The sequence below is a fragment of the Schistocerca serialis genome, chromosome 1, assembly GCF_023864345.2.
Source record: "Schistocerca serialis cubense isolate TAMUIC-IGC-003099 chromosome 1, iqSchSeri2.2, whole genome shotgun sequence".
NCBI lineage: Eukaryota > Metazoa > Arthropoda > Insecta > Orthoptera > Acrididae > Schistocerca > Schistocerca serialis.
This window is the reverse complement of record NC_064638.1, coordinates 954561758-954580125: the sequence shown is the minus strand read 5'-3', so window position 1 is coordinate 954580125 and position 18368 is coordinate 954561758. Positions and strand designations below refer to the sequence as shown.

At 42.0% G+C, this 18368-nt stretch overlaps 1 protein-coding gene across 1 annotated transcript in view; it reads left to right on the top strand.

Annotated features, from left to right (window-relative positions):
• Positions 1-18368, top strand: part of LOC126412811 (ATP-binding cassette sub-family C member 5-like) — a 276750-nt gene that overhangs the window by 180047 nt on the left and 78335 nt on the right. The window contains exons 19-20 of the mRNA XM_050082599.1: positions 781-903; positions 1757-1916. Coding sequence (XP_049938556.1) covers positions 781-903; positions 1757-1916 — 283 coding nt within the window. The remainder of the gene's footprint in view (positions 1-780; positions 904-1756; positions 1917-18368) is intronic.

Here is an 18368-nt window from a genome sequence, read left to right as displayed (position 1 = left end):
TGCTTCTCTTTTTCCAAATGTAGTTGAGAATCCGTATGCTACCAGAGATTTTGTCAATGTGTGTGGTGGAAGAACAATTAGTGATCATAATTTTGTTACATGGTGGATAATTCAGCTTATTTCTCTGTAGCCTATCATCATCAAGTGCCAGTTTCCATGCAACACTAAGGGTAGTAAAGCCACTGGAGCCTAGTTGAAGTTGTTATTGCACAAGATTATGTCTGAGGAGAGGAAAATCTTATTCCATGTTTCTACCTACTGCGATTCTGACAAAAGGAGCCATTGAGATCAGAACTAAATGACATGAAGGGGATCTGAGACCTTCCCTGTCTGAATGAGAGTCCTAGACCAACAGATAAAGATATGGAGCACACTATCTGGGAGGAATCCAAGAGAAGTGTCAGGTGTGAGATGCTCATCCAATAGAGTTATCTCCATTGACAGTGTCTTGTAGCCTGATTCCACTAGTCCCTGCTAAAAGCTTTCCAAATAAACCCCGGACATCGATACACAATTTGGTGATCGGATATTTTGCGTACTGACTCCCCCTCCACTGCTGTCAAACTTCTGACAGTGAAAATTGCAGTAGAATGTTTATTGATTATTTCAGAATCATTTTTCAGGTCGTCACCTAGATTGATTTAGCTTGATTAGAGGAGGATTATTATTGTGTGGACCAGTTGCATGACTTGTAGCTGTGCCTAAAAACATCTCATAATCTTGGATACATATAAATAGATATATATTTGTTTTGTTTTTTAATTTTCTTTTGTTTTGCAGTTGATGTTCGAGTACCCTTCTTCTTCGAATTTGTATGGCAAGGATTGATGTTTGTGATCACCCAGATGTTCCTTGTTTGTTTCATCTTTCCTATTTTCTCCATTGCAATGGCTGTGGCAACAGGTAGGTTTTGTGGAAATATTCTATTAAATTCATATTGGTGTTTTTCTTTAAGTAAGATTGTATATTTGTTGTCAAAGGTCAAATTTCAGGGGAATTAACAAATCTCATTTTAAAGTACAACAAAACAGGCATAAACTTTATGGCAGATTAAAACTGCTTCCCTCACCAGGAACTCAACTCAGAACCTTGATTTTTGGATGCACTGCTCTTGGCAACTGAATATGGATAGCAGTAAGAGAATTCCTTATGAATGGCATGGTTTCAGGTTTGAGTACCATTTGCAACACATTTGCATATGAAATTTCAAAACAGTGTACTTGTTGTTGCTGAGTGAAATATTCATTCTGAAAACAGGTATGGGAGCAAGAGCTACACACTTGGTAACAGTGATCTTTAGGCCAGGTCCTGTGTAATCCATTTTTGAAGTTTGATTTTCTACAGATCTCTATCTGCCATAATAGTGGAGGATGTCTTTCAGTGTACAATTTGTCACTGATGGAAATACTTCTCAACAGTTTAAGAAGTTTGGTGTCAATAACAGCTATGAAATTTATCAAACTAGTGTTATATGTATTTAATTAGATCCGTAATTATTACATGAAAGTATTCAAATTTATGATATTAAATATTTGTAAGATATGGGAACAGTTACACATACACTCCTACTAGAAAAAGAGCAAGACCACAGAAGCTAGTGTTAACTTTCTTCTATTACATATTTCTGTGTGCCACACGCAAATCCTTTATAGATATATGGTTGCCTTTCCATTATTTTACATACTTTTCCATCCAGGAAGTTCCATTACTGTTATACATTAAATGTGTGTCAACAATTAAGCTCTGTTTATTGCAGGCCTCTTCATTTTTCTGGATATGTGGCTTAATGTTGGTTTGAGAGAGACTAAGAGACTCGACAATTTGTTGAAATCACCAGTTCTGAACCATATATCTTCATCAATGGCAGGGCTGTCAATTATTCGCACTTATGGCAGACAGAAGATATTTTTGGAAAGGTAATGAATATTAGAAATATTTGTAATCGATTCATTGTATCACTTATAGTGTAACAACACTCTTGATATTTTTAATCTTTTAATTGTTTTTTAGAGGAAATAAATTCTTCCTATACATATATTTCTGGAAAATCAAACAATTTTTGTGAAAATAATATATAACTGCATCTATGCAAAACAGATTTGAAAAGTTATAGCAGACTAGCTTTTGTGTTTATGGAGTTACGATGTTCACAGAGAAGACATAATTTGCATTGGTAAAGGAACAAGTAGCTGTGCTACCTATCTATGATGTTTATGATGAACTTCTCTGAATACTGTTTTGCCTGCGACAACATGTAATTATGTGGATTTTTTTTATCTGTGGCAGATATTCACATTTTAACAATGATAAGCAGTAGCAAATTCGTGCAAGGAGAAATTTTAAACGTTGTGATGAAAGGAGAAATATCTGACAAAAGAAAAAAATATTAGATGAAACATGTTATAATATGGAACATGAGTTGAAACTCCCACCAACAGCTTTACTTTGATGCGAGACGTTATAACAAGTTTGTTTGGCCTGTTTTGGAATGTTGTGTAGAGTGAAACAAGTGGATAACATATCCAGAAATGGAGATTACGTGAAACAAAAAAAAAGTAAGTGAAAGTGTAACTACTGCACCAATTGAAGCTATTAAATATGTACATAAAATAGGTTTTGAAATGCTTTCAGTTGACAGAAAAAATCAGAAACACTTAAGAGAATTTTCAGGCTTCACTTTTCAATCAGTAACTGGAAAATTTAAAGCTAAGGTATCATTTGTTGAAAAGTCGTTTTCAGAAACAGAATCGGGAGCAAGTTACAGTATAGATAGTGGGATGGAAAATGAAATAACTACCAAAATTTGTTATTGTGCATCCAGTATAGAAAATCTTCAATTGAAAAATAACAGTGACATAGAATGTGGTGGTGGTGGTCTTCGTCGTGGTCGTGGATGGTGATGACGATGATGACTACTACTTTTTGGAGAAAATTACAGTTGTGATGGGTTGGAACCAACTGTAAATGCTTGTTTTCTCACAAAAAATCGTCGCATCAAATTCTGGGTATGCCTTTTATTTAACGTGTGACTAGTCTTGTCATGGGCTGTGTTAAGGAAAGTTTTGGAAGAAAATTTGATTTGAAGACAAGCGCTGCAGAGATCTAGATATCTTCACGAAAGAAGAAACAGCAAGAATCTCTTTAAGAATATATTGCTGTAATGAAAGCAATTACCAAATGTGCTGATTGGTAACAATTACCAAATGTGCTGATTGGTAACAAGTCACTATTCCAGTATGCGATAAATGAGATGGAAGGTGATTTAGGCACAAAACTTCTACTTTTTGGCACTGGAGATGTGAAAGAGTTCAAGCAGAAATGAGGCAGTATGAAAGAACTCTGAAGTCTTTGCTGAAAAGAAATAAGAAAAGTTTAACAGTGAAGATCCAAGAAACTCCAGTGACTTTGTTTGCCAAAGACTTGAGCAACAGAAACACTAAAAGCACAGCTTGTGGTCCAAACAGAAAGTGTTTCACCTGTGGTGCCAAAGGCCTCTCTTAGAGTGATTGCAATCATAAGAGCAAGGAAAGAGATGCTTCAGTAGCAATGAGTTTGGCCATATCTTCTCTGAATGGACACAGATCAGAATAATCAAAAGGTAACAATGGATGTAAACACTGTCAGGAAGAGCATTAACAACTGCAAATTTAAAAATGTAACCAGGAGGTAAAGGTGCTGACTGAATGTGGTAGTCATCTTAATTTAATACGATAATATGTTTATGAGACAGTGGCTGCATCAAAATTGCAGGATCCTGATATAGTCTTGACAGGATTTGGAAACAACTTTCTTTTTCCTCAATGGTATTTTACAGGTATTGATGAGATTGATCATGTGAAAATTGAAACAGAGACAGAGCATTAACTCGCTGACAGGGAATTGTAACAGTCAGGACAGCTGCTTCATTTACTTAGTTTGCATCTCTTCAAAAAATCATGAGAACTATGTAAATTTTAGTGATGAAATTCTCTTCAAGTTCAGAGATGGAAGAGAGACTTCAGTTATTCCACACATTGTGCAGTGTGAAATCATCAAGCTTGTGCGTGAGAAAGGACGGTATTCTGTTAAAGGGACTGAAGAGAAAGCAAAACAGTATAGTTATATACCAGATTTGACCTACAAGATAAAAAGAGTGCCCTACAATTATGTAAATTTAATTATGAATAAGAAATCAGAAAAGGAAGGTAGGTTTTCTTCACCCCTTATTCAAAGAGAGTGAGCCATTGTATACTCAGGGTATATATGACCCGAGACAACCTGGAGATCCAGGAAAAACCTGGGAATTTTTTCATCCGGGAGAAAACCAGGGAATTTTTTAGAATTCCGGGAATTTTCGTTGTTTATGTTTTCAGTAAAATTTTTGTAATTTTGACTTATAAGAAGCGATATTTTAACAAAGGATATTATTGTATCCCGCTACTGCAGAATAATACTGCAGCAATAAAACATGAATGAGAGAAAAACGAAAATAAAACCTAAATTGCAAAGGAAATGCGCCATATACAACAAAAAGGCACAGTGCGCGTACAAGCACCTGCCAGCAGCAAAATATGTCAAAGGCTTTAGAAAGACTATGCAAGGTGCTTTGTAACAACAAATTGCATCCAATGAGCGTGGCGTCACAACTGTTTACATTTGATTTGTTTTAGCAGTTACGAGCAGGATCATGCGCATGCGCAGTTGAGTAGTATCTTCTCCCACTTCTGGCTACAGAAATGTGGCATGGGTTTGTGTGTCGTCCTTAGCATGAGTTAGATTGAGTAGTGTGTAAGCATAGGGACCGACGACCTTAGTAGTTTGGTCCCATAAGACCTTACCACAAACTTCCAGTTTACAGAAATGTGGCTGTTGGCAGACAGCAGCTAGATGCTACCACGAAAAAATTTCCCAGCATGCCAGATTCATCGCAGCAGGCCCAGATATGGAAGGGGGGGGGGGGGGAGGGGCAAATTCATTTTCTTGAGGGAAAAAACCTTGTTTCGCAAAGTGCCTAGCATCCAGCACACATTGGTCTATTGATTATTCATATGACTTTGAAATGCATCCTTGTCAATTTTTTGAAACATTCTAAGTTGATTTTTGAATTAATCATAAGTTGCTTTCTGATTGCGTGCATAATGTACGTGATGTGTCTGTCAAGGGAATCCTCGTTGCATCTAGAAACAAACTTCCCTGCAGACAAAAGGGACTATATGAGATGAGAGGAGTAAAGCCAAACGGATGAATGCCAACCACTGTCTCATTATGTGGTTGATCGGCTTTTGCGAATGATAAGCGTTCTTATAACTGCTAGCAAAATCCATAGATACAGTCTACCAGAGTGGAAATAAACGACTAACAAGAATAACAGGAAGGAACGATTACGGATTATCTTCTCGGTGTACCCAAGTAAATGAAATTTTTGAACAGTTCGCTATACTAGTAAGGGCCAGTTGTACGGTCCCCGGCTAGCAGTCGCTTTAAGTTCTATATTGGAAGTAGCGCGGAAAACGTGTTGTACGAACATGTAACAACGCCTAGCCGGAGAATAATAGCGGGATAACTGAACCAGTTATTCTGGCAGAATTAGTGAAGTTAACCGGCAAATAAGTTCTGACATTGGCAGGAATAGTTACAGAATTAGTGATGACAAGACTGTTTGCTAGAACGAGGAAGGAGAAGAAACAGGGACATCACACAAATTATGGAAGAATATGACAATTCCAAGTTTGTACAAAAATTTCGTACTACTACTTTTCAATCTCATGCTTCAGAAACTAGAGCGTATGAATGAAGTGTGAAACTATTTCCTATTGTAAAGCTTTTTGCTTGTAGTGGGCCTAATAGGCATTTGATGTTGGTACTTCGTGTATTAGATAGTGTCGTCTTATAAAAATTACCATTTTTACTAAGTCATTCTTGTTTATTTGGTGTTTTTTACAATTGCTGCAGTATTAGAAAGAGCAATTTAGTCTTATCTAGCAGACAGTGACAAAATAGACGTAATCAGATCGAGAAACCACACCAGTCTTGGGTTCTATTTGTATTAACAGCTTTTTCAGTATTAGAGAACGACATTTTGATTTTTCATGCAGCAAAACATTCAATGAACTTTGATGAAGTAATAGATTCCTTCGCAGAAAGGAAGGCACGCTATGTAAAGCTGTAGCAAGATTAGAGAAAAAAAATTCTGTGAGCTAAGGATTGAAGAAATGTGTACTGTCCTGCTTGTCTCTTGTCTTTACTGGTTTTGTGTGTCCTATATTTAATTTTATGTCACACAAAGCACCAAGTTGTTGGCTAATGGGGAATAAAGAGTGCAGATTTTCAGAAGAGTTCTTAAAAAAGAGGGGACGGATGTCAAACTGGCCAATTGGAAGCAGGAGAGGCACTGCAGGACATTTTTATTTCCATTGTCCTGAATATATACAGCGACGTGTGATAGAAGAATGCTGTGTGAAGAGGTGTGGCACGGCACTTTGGCACACTTCAGACCAAATAATGTGTCTTACATTTCCTCGGATACATATGTTTAATGCATCGGACTCTTAAGAATAAGAACAAGAATATTTATTAGCCATTCAGTATTTTCTTATACAATGGACTTTGTCAATAAGTTCAATTACAGTATAAAGATGGTTATATTCTCATAACAGTGTATATATAAATCATTTGAATGTTAGTGTAGTACAATAGCACACATTTGGAATTTTATATAGTGTTAATTACACAATAAAAAAGAAAACATTATACAAATTTATATTAAGCGGGGTGTATTGGTGTTGATGACACTATGTCATTATCATATACGTGTTGATAATACTATGTCATTATCCTAAGATATTGATACAAATATAGAGCACTCAAAATAGGTTTATGCCTATATGTTAGATATTGTTTTTCCAAATTTAGGTCCTACTGCAGGCAGAGGTACCTTTCTCTATGTTAAAACAGCAAATCTGCCATATTACGATCTTTTTTTAGATTAGATTAGATTAGATTTACTTTACTTTCATTCCAATTGATCCGTAGTGAGGAGGTCCTCCAGGATATGGAACATGTCAGAAAAACAACAATACATGACAAATATTTACAACTAAAACAAATAAGCTAATGTACCATTCCACAGGTCCCAAGTGGAATGATCGTCATTTTTTAATGAACACTAAGAGTCATTTTACAAATACTAATGCACTGAATTTAAAATAAAAAAGTTTTTTATTTATTTATAAGGTAATAAACATGTAATACAACTACTGTAATACTTATTTACAATGAACACATTACTGCACTGAAATGGTGCAGAAGTTAGATTATACTTACACACACACACACACACACACACACACACACACACACACACACAAATTTTCAATGAACACATTACTGCACTGAAATTGTGCAGAAGTTATGTTGTACTTATATACAAATCAGTTGGTTTTACTAAGAAATTCATCAATGGAGTAGAAGGGGTGGGCCACCAATAAATCCTTTAGGCTTCTCTTAAACTGAATTTCATTGGTTGTTAAGCTTTTTATGGCTGCTGGCAAGTTATTGAAAATCTGTGTTCCTGAATAATGAACACCTTTTTGTACAAGACTAAGTGACTTTTGTAGTTGAGCGCCCTTAAACCCCAAACTAAGTGATTTTAAATCCTTGTTAAGATTATTCTTATTTGTAGTATTGATTCCATGAATTGCGCTGTTGGTTTGAAAAAGTGATATACAGGGTGATTCAAAAAGAATACCACAACTTTAGGAATTTAAAACTCTGCAACGACAAAAGGCAGAGCTAAGCACTATCTGTCGGCGAATTAAGGAAGCTATAAATTTTCATTTAGTTGTACATTTGTTCGCTTGAGGCGCTGTTGACTAGGCGTCAGCGTCAGTTGATGCTAAAATGGCGACCGCTCAATAGAAAGCTTTTTGTGTTATTGAGTATGGCAGAAGTGAATTGACGACAGTTGTTCAGCGTGCATTTCGAATGAAGTATGGTGTTAAACCTCCTGATAGGTGGTGTATTAAACGTTGGTATAAACAGTTTACAGAGAATGGGTGTTTGTGCAAAGGGAAAAGTTCTGGACGGCCGAGAACGAGTGATGAAAATGTAGCACGCATCCAGCAAGCATTTGTTCACAGCCCAGGAAAATCGACTCGCAGAGCTAGCAGAGAGCTGCAAATTCCACAATCAACTGTATGGAGAGTCCTACGAAAAAGGTTAGTTATGAAACCTTATCGTCTGAAATTGGTCAACTAGCCGAGCCGATGGATCGGCCGCCAGGCAGCCCGTGACAGAGCACTTCATCACTGGCCTCAAAGAAGCCCTGATCTTGCCCCCTGCGATTTTGTCTTATGGGGGTATGTTAAGGATATGGTGTTCCGGCCACCTCTCCCAGCCACCATTGATGATTTGAAACGAGAAATAACAGCAGCTATCCAAACTGTTACGCCTGATATGCTACAGAGAGTGTGGAACGAGTTGGAGGATCGGGTTGATATTGCTCGAGTGTCTGGAGGGGGCCATATTGAACATCTCTGAACTTGTTTTTGAGTGAAAAAAAAACTTTTTAAATACTCTTTGTAATGATGTATAACAGAAGGTTATATTATGTTTCTTTCATTCAATACACATTTTTAAAGTTGTGGTATTCTTTTTGAATCACCCTGTATTTTTAATGAAAAATTTCATTAAGGAATAAATATATTGGGAAGTAGTAGTTAGTATCCCTAAGTTCCCTAAACAGGCTTCTGCAGGATGTTCTTGAGTTCACACCACATATAACTCTTACTGCACGTTTTTGTGCCCGGAAAACTTTAGCTTGGCTTGATGAATTACCCCAAAAAATAATCCCATATGACATTATGGAATGAAAGTAAGCATAGTATGCCAGCTTTTTCATTTTTATATCCCCTATGACTGACAAAATTCGCATTGCAAACAGAGATTTGTTAAGACACTTCAGCAGTTCTGTGGTGTGCTCCTCCCAGTTGAATTTATTATCAAGCTGTAATCCCAAGAATTTAACACTGTCCACTTCTTCTATCTTCTTGTCATCGTATGTTAGACATATACTCTTGGGACACCCCTTACAAGTTCTGAACTGCATGTAGTGTGTTTTTTCAAAGTGACAAAGAATTGGCTAGGAACCAGTGATTAATGTCCACAAATATTTTATTGGCTGATCTTTCTAAGATTACACTTGATTTGCTATTTATTGTAATGTTTGTATCATCGGCAAACAAAACAGACTTGGCATCTGGTAATGTTACTGATGAAAGGTCATTGATATACACAAGAAAAAGTAAGGGCCCAAAATGGAACCTTTTGGGACCCCACATGTAATTAGTTCCCAGTTGGATGATGCCTGATAGCTTGATACGTGTCTCTTTCCTAGTAACACCCTTTGTTTCCTGCCAGAGATATAAGATTTGAACCATTTTGCAGCATTTCCTGTTACACTATAATATTCTAGTTTACTTAAAAGGATATTGTGATTTACACAGTCAAATGCCTTTGACAGATCACAAAATATACCAGTTGCCTGCAATTTTTTGTCTAATGAATTAAGCACATTTTCACTGTAAGTGTACATAGCCTTCTCAATATCAGAACCTTTTAGAAATCCAAACTGTGACTTTGACAGTATGTTATTTGAAATAAGATGGTTATAAAGACAACTGTACATTACTTTTTTGAAAATTTTTGAGAATGCTGGCAACAGTGAAATTGGACGGAAATTTGATGCTATTTCTTTATCTCCCTTCTTAAACAGTGGCTTAACTTCAGCATATTTCAGCCATTCAGGAAATATTCCACTGATAAACGACTGGTTACACAGATAGCTTAATATGTTACTTAGCTCAGAATCACATTCTTTAATTAACTTTGTTGATATTTCATCATACCCACTAGATGTTTTTGATTTTAAAGATTTTATGATGGACATTATTTCTGTTGGGGTAGTGAGGGTCAAATTCATATTATGGAAGTTACTTGAAATGTCTGGTCTAAGGTAATCCATAGCAGCATCTACCGAACCTGACAACCCCATCTTTTCAGTAACAGTTATAAAATGTTTGTTAAAAAGTTCTGCAACACTATACACATCTGTCACCTTTATATTCATCAACTGAGTAAAATGCTTTACCTTTGAGCCATTGACCCAATGTTGTCCTAAATTTACTTCACAAAGAGGTGTGCTACAAAATTAATTTTTGACGTCCTTTCTCAAACGCTTAAGGGAAAGGGGGGGGGGGGGGGGGGCGTGCCACTATCTAGTATTGCCCCGGTTTGGAAATATTGCAGATCCGGGGCTGATGCACAGAGCAGTATGAGTTATAGTGGGGACGTGGGTAGTCTCCATGTGATCCATGTTTACATTTAGTGATTTTGCTGTTTCCCCTTCGTATACTGCTCTTACGTCAAATGAAAACAAAACAGATTTCTGTGGCCGGGAGCTATCAAGTGAATTAAAATACATTCACATAATTATGGAAGGTTAAGATATGTTATTAGTTTTAGATTTTATTTTATTTCCATCTTTCTGATAGTCAAGCATTAATTGCCTTGCAGAACAATGAAGTCATTTTTGTCAGTTTGCTAGAGAAATTTTCTTTTATTAATCTTTTCTGCGGAGGCAGTCAATATATTTGAAACAAAGTGTTTAATTCCACACTATTGGCTAGCTTAAACTGTTTGCTACATTTCAAGTGCACGTTTTCTTCTTCTAGCATGTATGGCATTATGCCATAATAAAGAACCAAACATGAGATAACACAGTACTGGTACTCCAAGAAAATTTACACCCTGGAAACCACAAGCTTAATATCAGGTCAAGGCCTACTTCACTGGGAATATGGACATATGACTGTGCACTTTAAATGTGCACATTTTAGTATGGGTCATGAAATTCAGATGCTCTTGGAGAATCCTCTGGTGTCTTGTTTCTTTTATGACATAATGTAAGAGCTTTTAATGTTTTACACGAACAAACATGCAGGCCTCCTACGTCATCATAGCTGCGCAAGCGTGGTGGCGCTTGTTATCTGGCGCTCTCTGGCAACTGCTGAAACAAACCTATTTCTAACAGGTAGCGGGAAAATATTGCGAATAATGGTTTGAAAAGTGTTACTTTCAAAGTAAATTTTCTTTTCGCAAGTTGAACCAAGTGGGAGAATGTATGATGAATTCCTTAAATCACAGAGCATTTGACTCTCATTTAAAAATCAAATCATTGATGACGGGCCATTTAGAAGAATTTCGATCCCAGAAGATCAGACATTTATGTCGCTATTAAAAATTTTACTGGCACATTTATGTGATATATCTTTAAGTGTAATATGCGCATAAAAGACCAGCATTATATGTAAAAGCTTAGGTTCTCTTGCAGCGTATTAACCTGAGAGACCATTATTATATGTGAAAGCTTTGGTGTTGTTTTTTTTTTTTTTTTAGCAACTCCATGTATATTAATTAAACAATTAACTATTCCTGTTTGTGGCTTCACTCTACTTGACAGTGATGTTGCTATTGGCTGGCTGACTACATCACATGTCCTAAGCTCTGAATACCCACTGTCATCGGCCGGTGAGATCACATGACATGAGCTATGACTGCTTGCAAAAGCACAAGTAATATGTAGTGTTTGGTGGAATTCGAATTTATACTTTCGTAATATGAAAATATGCAGCATACATGTTGCTGTAAATTAAAGATATTTCAAAAATGTGTTTTTCCCTGAGTTTCGTTTCCTAAAACACTGGGAAATTCAATGCCCGAGTATAAAACGATAACCATTCATAGTACTGATAAGTTAAACAGTTCCAAGATAAAATATACTGTCAGTTAACAGGGAAAGTGTGTGTTTTCACCTGGGAGAAAGTGTGTTTTTAATAGCGAAATCTGGAAGAAATCCAGGAATTTTTTTCCTTATCTGCGTATACACGCTGTATACTGCAACTGACTTGCAGGGGATACAAACACATGCATTTACCAAACTTACCTGGCTGTATGCTATAAGGACTGCAGAGTCAGCAGAAGCAATTAGTAAGATGGAATTACAGAAAACTAATTTTGGTAACCCAATCCAAGCAAATACTGACAGAGACTTGGTCTTTTTCTCTAGAATTCGAGAAGTACTGCTGGGCATAAGGAGTTGAACACATTTTACGGGGTCCCCATGCACTTTGAAAAGGCCCAAGGCCATAATTTTCAAAATCTTATGTAGGGACCCCTAAAAAGGCCATATTTTAAAGTTTAAGGCCCTAAAAATGGTATAAAAGCCTTAAAAAAAACTTTCATTACTTTTTCTTCCAGTATGCTAGTGGAAACAATCGTTCGTGTATGTGACAACAGCCAGGAAAGAAAGCTAAAGGTCACCACCCATATACAATTTGGCTACAGAGAGAAGCACATGGATTACCATGCGGGGAAAGGGGATGTACGGACAGTTGCGGTGAATTGGCCAGTGCTAGCGACTTACGGATGCATGCACCTGGTACCATACTGGAGCTATGATATGTTGTACTCACAGTTGCAACAAGGGTTCACACGTACAGTAAATAGACGGTGACCGTAGGATGCAGTATTGGACTTTTTTTACGACAGAACATGTGAAGTTAAATTGAGGCTGTTGTAATTCAACAATCCCAAACATCCACTACTGTTAGATCACTGAGTTTGGCAAATGGCAACAACTGGGAACAGAGGACAGGTGACTGAAAAGTCAACAAACCGACATTACACGAAGAACAACTGTGCACTGCCACTTCATTCAGTCCTTTTTCCAGCACCCTGTGGGCTAGTGCTTTTTTAGTTCTTTTACACGAATTTTGTTGTGTGTTGCTGTCCTTTAGTGAAAATTAAAAAATTCCATAATGGGCAAATGTGTTTCTAATCATCTTTGCGGTCAACAGTGAGGAGTGTTAGGTAGTTACGCAAGACTCGCCCTGGTATCCCTTGCATAGGAGATCGAAGACATCTCGAGGATAAGTGCCGATTCCTATTGGCAGTAGTTGCCACAAAGTATGTTACAGGTGCTGCATCCCCCTGCGGGTTCGGGGGTAAGAATAGGCCCGCGGTATTCCTGCCTGTCGTAAGAGGCGACTAAAAGGAGTCTCAACTGTTTCGGCTTTTAATATGATGGTCCCATAAGGGGTTTGACCACTACCTTTCCAAATTTTCCGTTAGTGCGTACCATTTGGGGAAGGACGCCTTACGTGGTGCATCTTACATCCATCTTGCCCTAAGATCTGGCAACCCGATATTGTCATGGAGTTGGATTTACATCGAGCTTCCGGCCACATCCGCTGCAGTGTGTTCCGGATAGCATACGTTCCCTCCTTTGTGCACTTCCATCTTTGCCCTCATGATGTACATGGATATTTCGACACCCGACATCCAGCACGGTAGCCAGTCCGTTGTGGTGGGGTCGTCATGTACCCTCTTGGTGGTAGCCCCCTGACTACACAGGGATCGCACTGCTGATGCATGAGCTGCTACCTCCCCACGTATGCCGAGGAGTAGATGCCTATCTCTCTGGGGCATCGGGACTCCCGACAAAGGCCATCCTGCCAAGTGGTCTTTGCTGTGGCTGGGTGGTGCCCGTGGGGAGAGCCCCTGGTCGGAGTGGGTGGCATCAGGGCAGATGACCCGCAATGAAGCGTGGTACATCATCTCTCGCTGGTGGGCCTCCACCAGCAGTCTCTAAGTGATCGAGGTCTAACCTCAACGGTAAGAAGTACGAACCAAGATCATTTCCCTCCCTGGCCACTCCATGGGAGGAACGTATGGCTAAAGAAGGCAGTGGAGATTATTCACCCCGGTACCTCGTGTGTACGCGAGTTGATGGGGAATCGTTTCTGTCGTCCAAGCCCCAGTTTTTTGTGGAGCATTTAGAGGACAAGTTCGGGGAGGTGGAGGGCTTGTCCAAAATGCGCTCTGGGTCTGTTCTCATCAAAACACCATCCTCTGCCCAGTCACGGAGGTTGCTCACTTGTGACAAGTTGGGGGATGTTTCTGTCACCATCACTCCCCATAAAAGTTTAAACATGGTCCAGGGTATTATTTTTCACAGGGATCTTCTACTGCAGTCCAACGATGAACTACGCGCCAATCTAGAACGACGGGGTGTTCACTTCGTCCGGCGCGTCCATTGGGGTCCGAGAGATAATCAGGTAGCCACCGGTGCCTTCGTCTTGGCCTTCAAAGGTGATGTTTTACCTGAAAAGGTCAAGGTGGTGGTTTACCGCTGTGATGTGAAGCCATATATCCCTCCTCCGATGCTGTGTTTCAAATGCTGGAAGTTTGGGCACGTGTCATCCCGCTGTACTTCCGGCATCACATGTTGAGATTGTGCTCCGCTCCGCCTCCCATCTGTGTTAACTGCGGAGAACACCATTCCCCCTGCTCGCCGGACTATAGGATCTTCCAGAAAGAACGGAAGATAATAGAATATAAAACCCTGGACCGCCTGACCTACTCCGAGGCTAGGCGGAAGTATGAGAGGCTCCATCCTGTGCCAATGACGTCGACCTACGCCGCTGTTGCATCGACGGTTCTATCTCCTGTGTCGTCCCGTCTGGTTGGTTCTATGATTGGTCAGAATCCAACAGCCCCCTTGATTGTGGGGGGCACTTCACACCCTGTTGCTCCTGCTCCATCTTCTTCAGGAGCAACACCCTCCCAACCATCGGGGACATCAGTTCCCCCTTCCCAGAGCCGGAGAAGCGTAAGACTTCTTCGGCTACTCTCGCCAGGAAGGGGCCCCTGGGGGACCTCCCTTCGCAAGTTCCATCCAGTGGAAAAGCGGACACCCGCAAGTGGCTGAAACAACCACCAGGCCCTGGTCGTAGGGCCTCACGGTCGTCGTCCGTCCCTGAGACTGACCCAGTGAAGCCCATCAAGCCTGAACCACCGAAGGCACAGCGCGACAAGCAGAAAAAGAAGAAAGTCCCCAAGACCAACGACATTGCTGTGGCACCCGTCCCACCGCTTCATACAAGCTCTGCGTCTGAGGACAAGGTGGAGATTCTGGCGTCCGCTGAGGACCTCGGATCTCGCCTGTCCCTCAGACGCCATGGATAGCACTAGCACCGGTGCTCAATTGGAGACACCAGGTGATCCAGCGGCGTAATCTGCCTTCCAAGTCCCGTCACGCCTTTCTCCAACATGGACAATACCATCCTTCAGTGGAACTGCAGCGGTTTCTTCCACAATCTAGCTGAGCTCCAACAACTTATCAGCCTTCACCCTTTCTTCTGCATTGCTATTCAGGAAACTTGGTTTCCAGCAATGCGAACCCCCGCCCTCCGAGGGTATCGGGGTTATTATAAGAACCAGGCAGCTTATGAAAGGGTGTCTGGTGGCGTCTGCATATATGTCCTTAACTCTCTTCACAGCGAGTCTGTACCTCTACAAACAGCTTTAGAGGCTGTCGCTGTTCGGGTGTGGACGCCACAGGCTGTTACCGTCTGCAGTCTTTACCTTCCACCGGATGGTGCTGTCACGCAGCATGTCCAGGCTGCTCTGATAGCCCAATTGCCGCCACCTTTCTTGTTATTCGGCGACTTCAACGCCCATAACCCTCTGTGGGGTGGGTCAGTGGCGACAAGTCGAGGCGCCACCATTGAGCATTTATTGGTACAGCTCGATCTTTCGCTTTTAAATGATGGTTCCTTCACACACTTCAGCGTGGTGCATGGCACGTACTCCGCCATCGACCTTTCGATCTGCAGCCCTAGCCTCTTACCGTCTGTCCAATGGAGAGTGCATGACAACCTGTGTGCTAGTGACCACTTTCCGATCTTTCTGTCACTGCCACAGTGTCAGTCTTCTCTGCCCCCTTGCAGGTGGGCTATGAATAAGGCTGACTGGGACTTGTTCTCCTCCACTGCCGCTATTGAGCCTCTCTCTACTGATTACATTGATGCGGTGGTTCAATCGTTCACCACCGGCATTGTTACTGCCGCAGAATCTGCCATTCCCTGTTCTTCTGGGTCCCCTCGGCGGCAGACTGTGCCTTGGTGGTCGCCTGAGATTGCTGAAGCGATTAAAGATTGCCGGCGGGCACTCCAGCGTCACAAGGGTCATCCCTGCATTGAACACCTCATCACCTTCAAATGGCTGCGTGCGCGGGCCCGCCGCCTTATCCACCAAAGCAAGCAGGAGTGCTGGGAGCGGTATGTGTCCACCATTGGCCTCCATGTCTCTCCATCGCAGGTCTGGGCCAAGATCTGACGCCTCTATGGCTATCGGACCCCTGTCAGCGTCCCTGCGCTCTCACTGAATGGAGCTGTTTGTACGGACTTCGACGAAATTGCCGACAACCTGGCAGAGCATTTTGCTATGAGTTCCGCTTCTGCGAATTACCCCCTGGCCTTCCGCTCCATTAAAGAGCGGATGGAACGTCGGAGCCTTTCTTTTCGCACCCACCATTCTGAATCCTACAATGCTCCATTCAGTGAGTGGGAATTTCACAGTGCCCTTGCCACTTGCCCTGATACCGCTCCTGAGCCAGATCGCATCCACTGCCAGATGCTGAAACACCTTTCAGTGGACTGCAAGCGACGCCTCCTCGACCTTTACAACCGTCTCTGGGTCGAGGGTGAGTTTCCGTCGCAATGGCGGGAAAGCAATGTCATCCCCGTTTTGAAACTGGGCAAGAGCCCTTTGGAGGTGGACAGCTACCGCCCCATTAGCCTCACCAACGTACTTTGCAAGCTTCTCGAACGGACGATGAGCCGGCGCTTGAATTGGGCACTGGAGTCTCGGGGACTTCTGGCTCCGTCTCAGGGTGGGTTCCGTAAAGGCCGCTCAGCCACTGACTATCTGGTGCGTCTGGAGTCGGCCTTCCATAATGCCTTTGCCTGCCGTCAGCACCTGGTCGTTGTCTTTTTCGACATGCGGAAGGCGTACGATACGACATGGCGTCATCACATACTTTCTATGCTTCGTGGATGGGGTCTTCGGGGCCCTCTGCCGATCTTTATCCAAAATTTTCTGTCGTATCGTACCTTCCGCGTGCAAGTCGCGGTCTCTCATAGTTCCTCCCGAGTCCAGGAGAACGGGGTACCACAGGGATCTGTCCTCAGTGTCTGCCTGTTTTTAATCACAATAAACGGGCTCGCTGCAGCAGTGGTAAATTCTGTCTCCGCTTCCCTGTATGCTGACGACTTCTGCCTTTACTACAGCTCTACTGGCATTGCAGCTGTTGAACGTCAACTACAGGGCGCTATCCGCAAGGCGCAGCCTTGGGCTGTAGCGCATGGTTTTCAGTTTTCGGCTGCCAAGACCCGCGTTATGCATTTCTGCCGGCGCCGAACAGTCCATCCTGAGCCGTGGCTTTATCTTGACGACGAACTTCTTGCTGTGGTGGAGACCCACAGGTTTTTGGGGGTAGTTTTTGATGCTCGGTTGACTTGGCTGCCTCATATTTGGCAGTTTAAACAGGCGTGTTGGAGGCATCTAAATGCTCTGCGATGCTTGAGCCACACCAGCTGGGGCGCCGACCAATCTACTCCGATACAGCTCTACCAGGCATTAATCCAGTCCCGTCTGGATTATGGGAGCCTGGCTTATGGCTCAGCATCCCCATCTGCGTTGCGGGTGCTGGACCCAATACTACACAGTGGGATACGAATGGCCACTGGTGCCTTCTGGACCAGCCCTGTGGACAGCATACTTGTTGAGGCTGGTGTCCCTCCATTGCGATTGAGGCGCCAACATTTACTGGCCGCTTATGCTGCCTATGTGTTTAGCTTGCCTGGGCATCCAAACTATCGTCTCCTGTTCCCGCAATCGGTCGTCCATCTGCCAGAACGTCGGCCCCGGTCAGGTTCTATGATCGCGGTCCGCGTCAAAGAACTTCTCTCCGGGCTTCGGGTTTTCACTGTTCCACATCCTTTCCGGGCCACTTTGCGTACACCCCCATGGTGTGTTCCTCGCCCTTGCCTTCGGCTCGACTTGGCACAGGGTCCGAAGTACTCAGTCCCTCCAGAGGCCTTCCGCCGTCGTGTTTATTCCATCCTGGCCACGTATCAGGGCTCTGACGTTGTTTACACTGACGGTTCGATGGTTGCTGGTCGTGTCGGTTATGCGCTAACTCTAGAGGACCATTCCAAACAACGTTCCTTGCCGGATGGCTGCAGCATTTACACTGCTGAGCTGGTCACCATCTTTCGTGCCCTAGAGTATATCCGCTCCTGCTCAGGTGAGTCCTTCATTATCTGTAGCGATTCCCTGAGCGGTTTACGAGCTCTCGACCAGTGTTTCCCTCGTTCTCATCTGGTGATGGCTATCCATGAGTCCCTGCATACTCTTGCCTGTTGCGGCAGATCTGTGGTCTTTGTTTGGACCCCAGGCCGTGTTGGGATACCCGGCAATGAAACTGT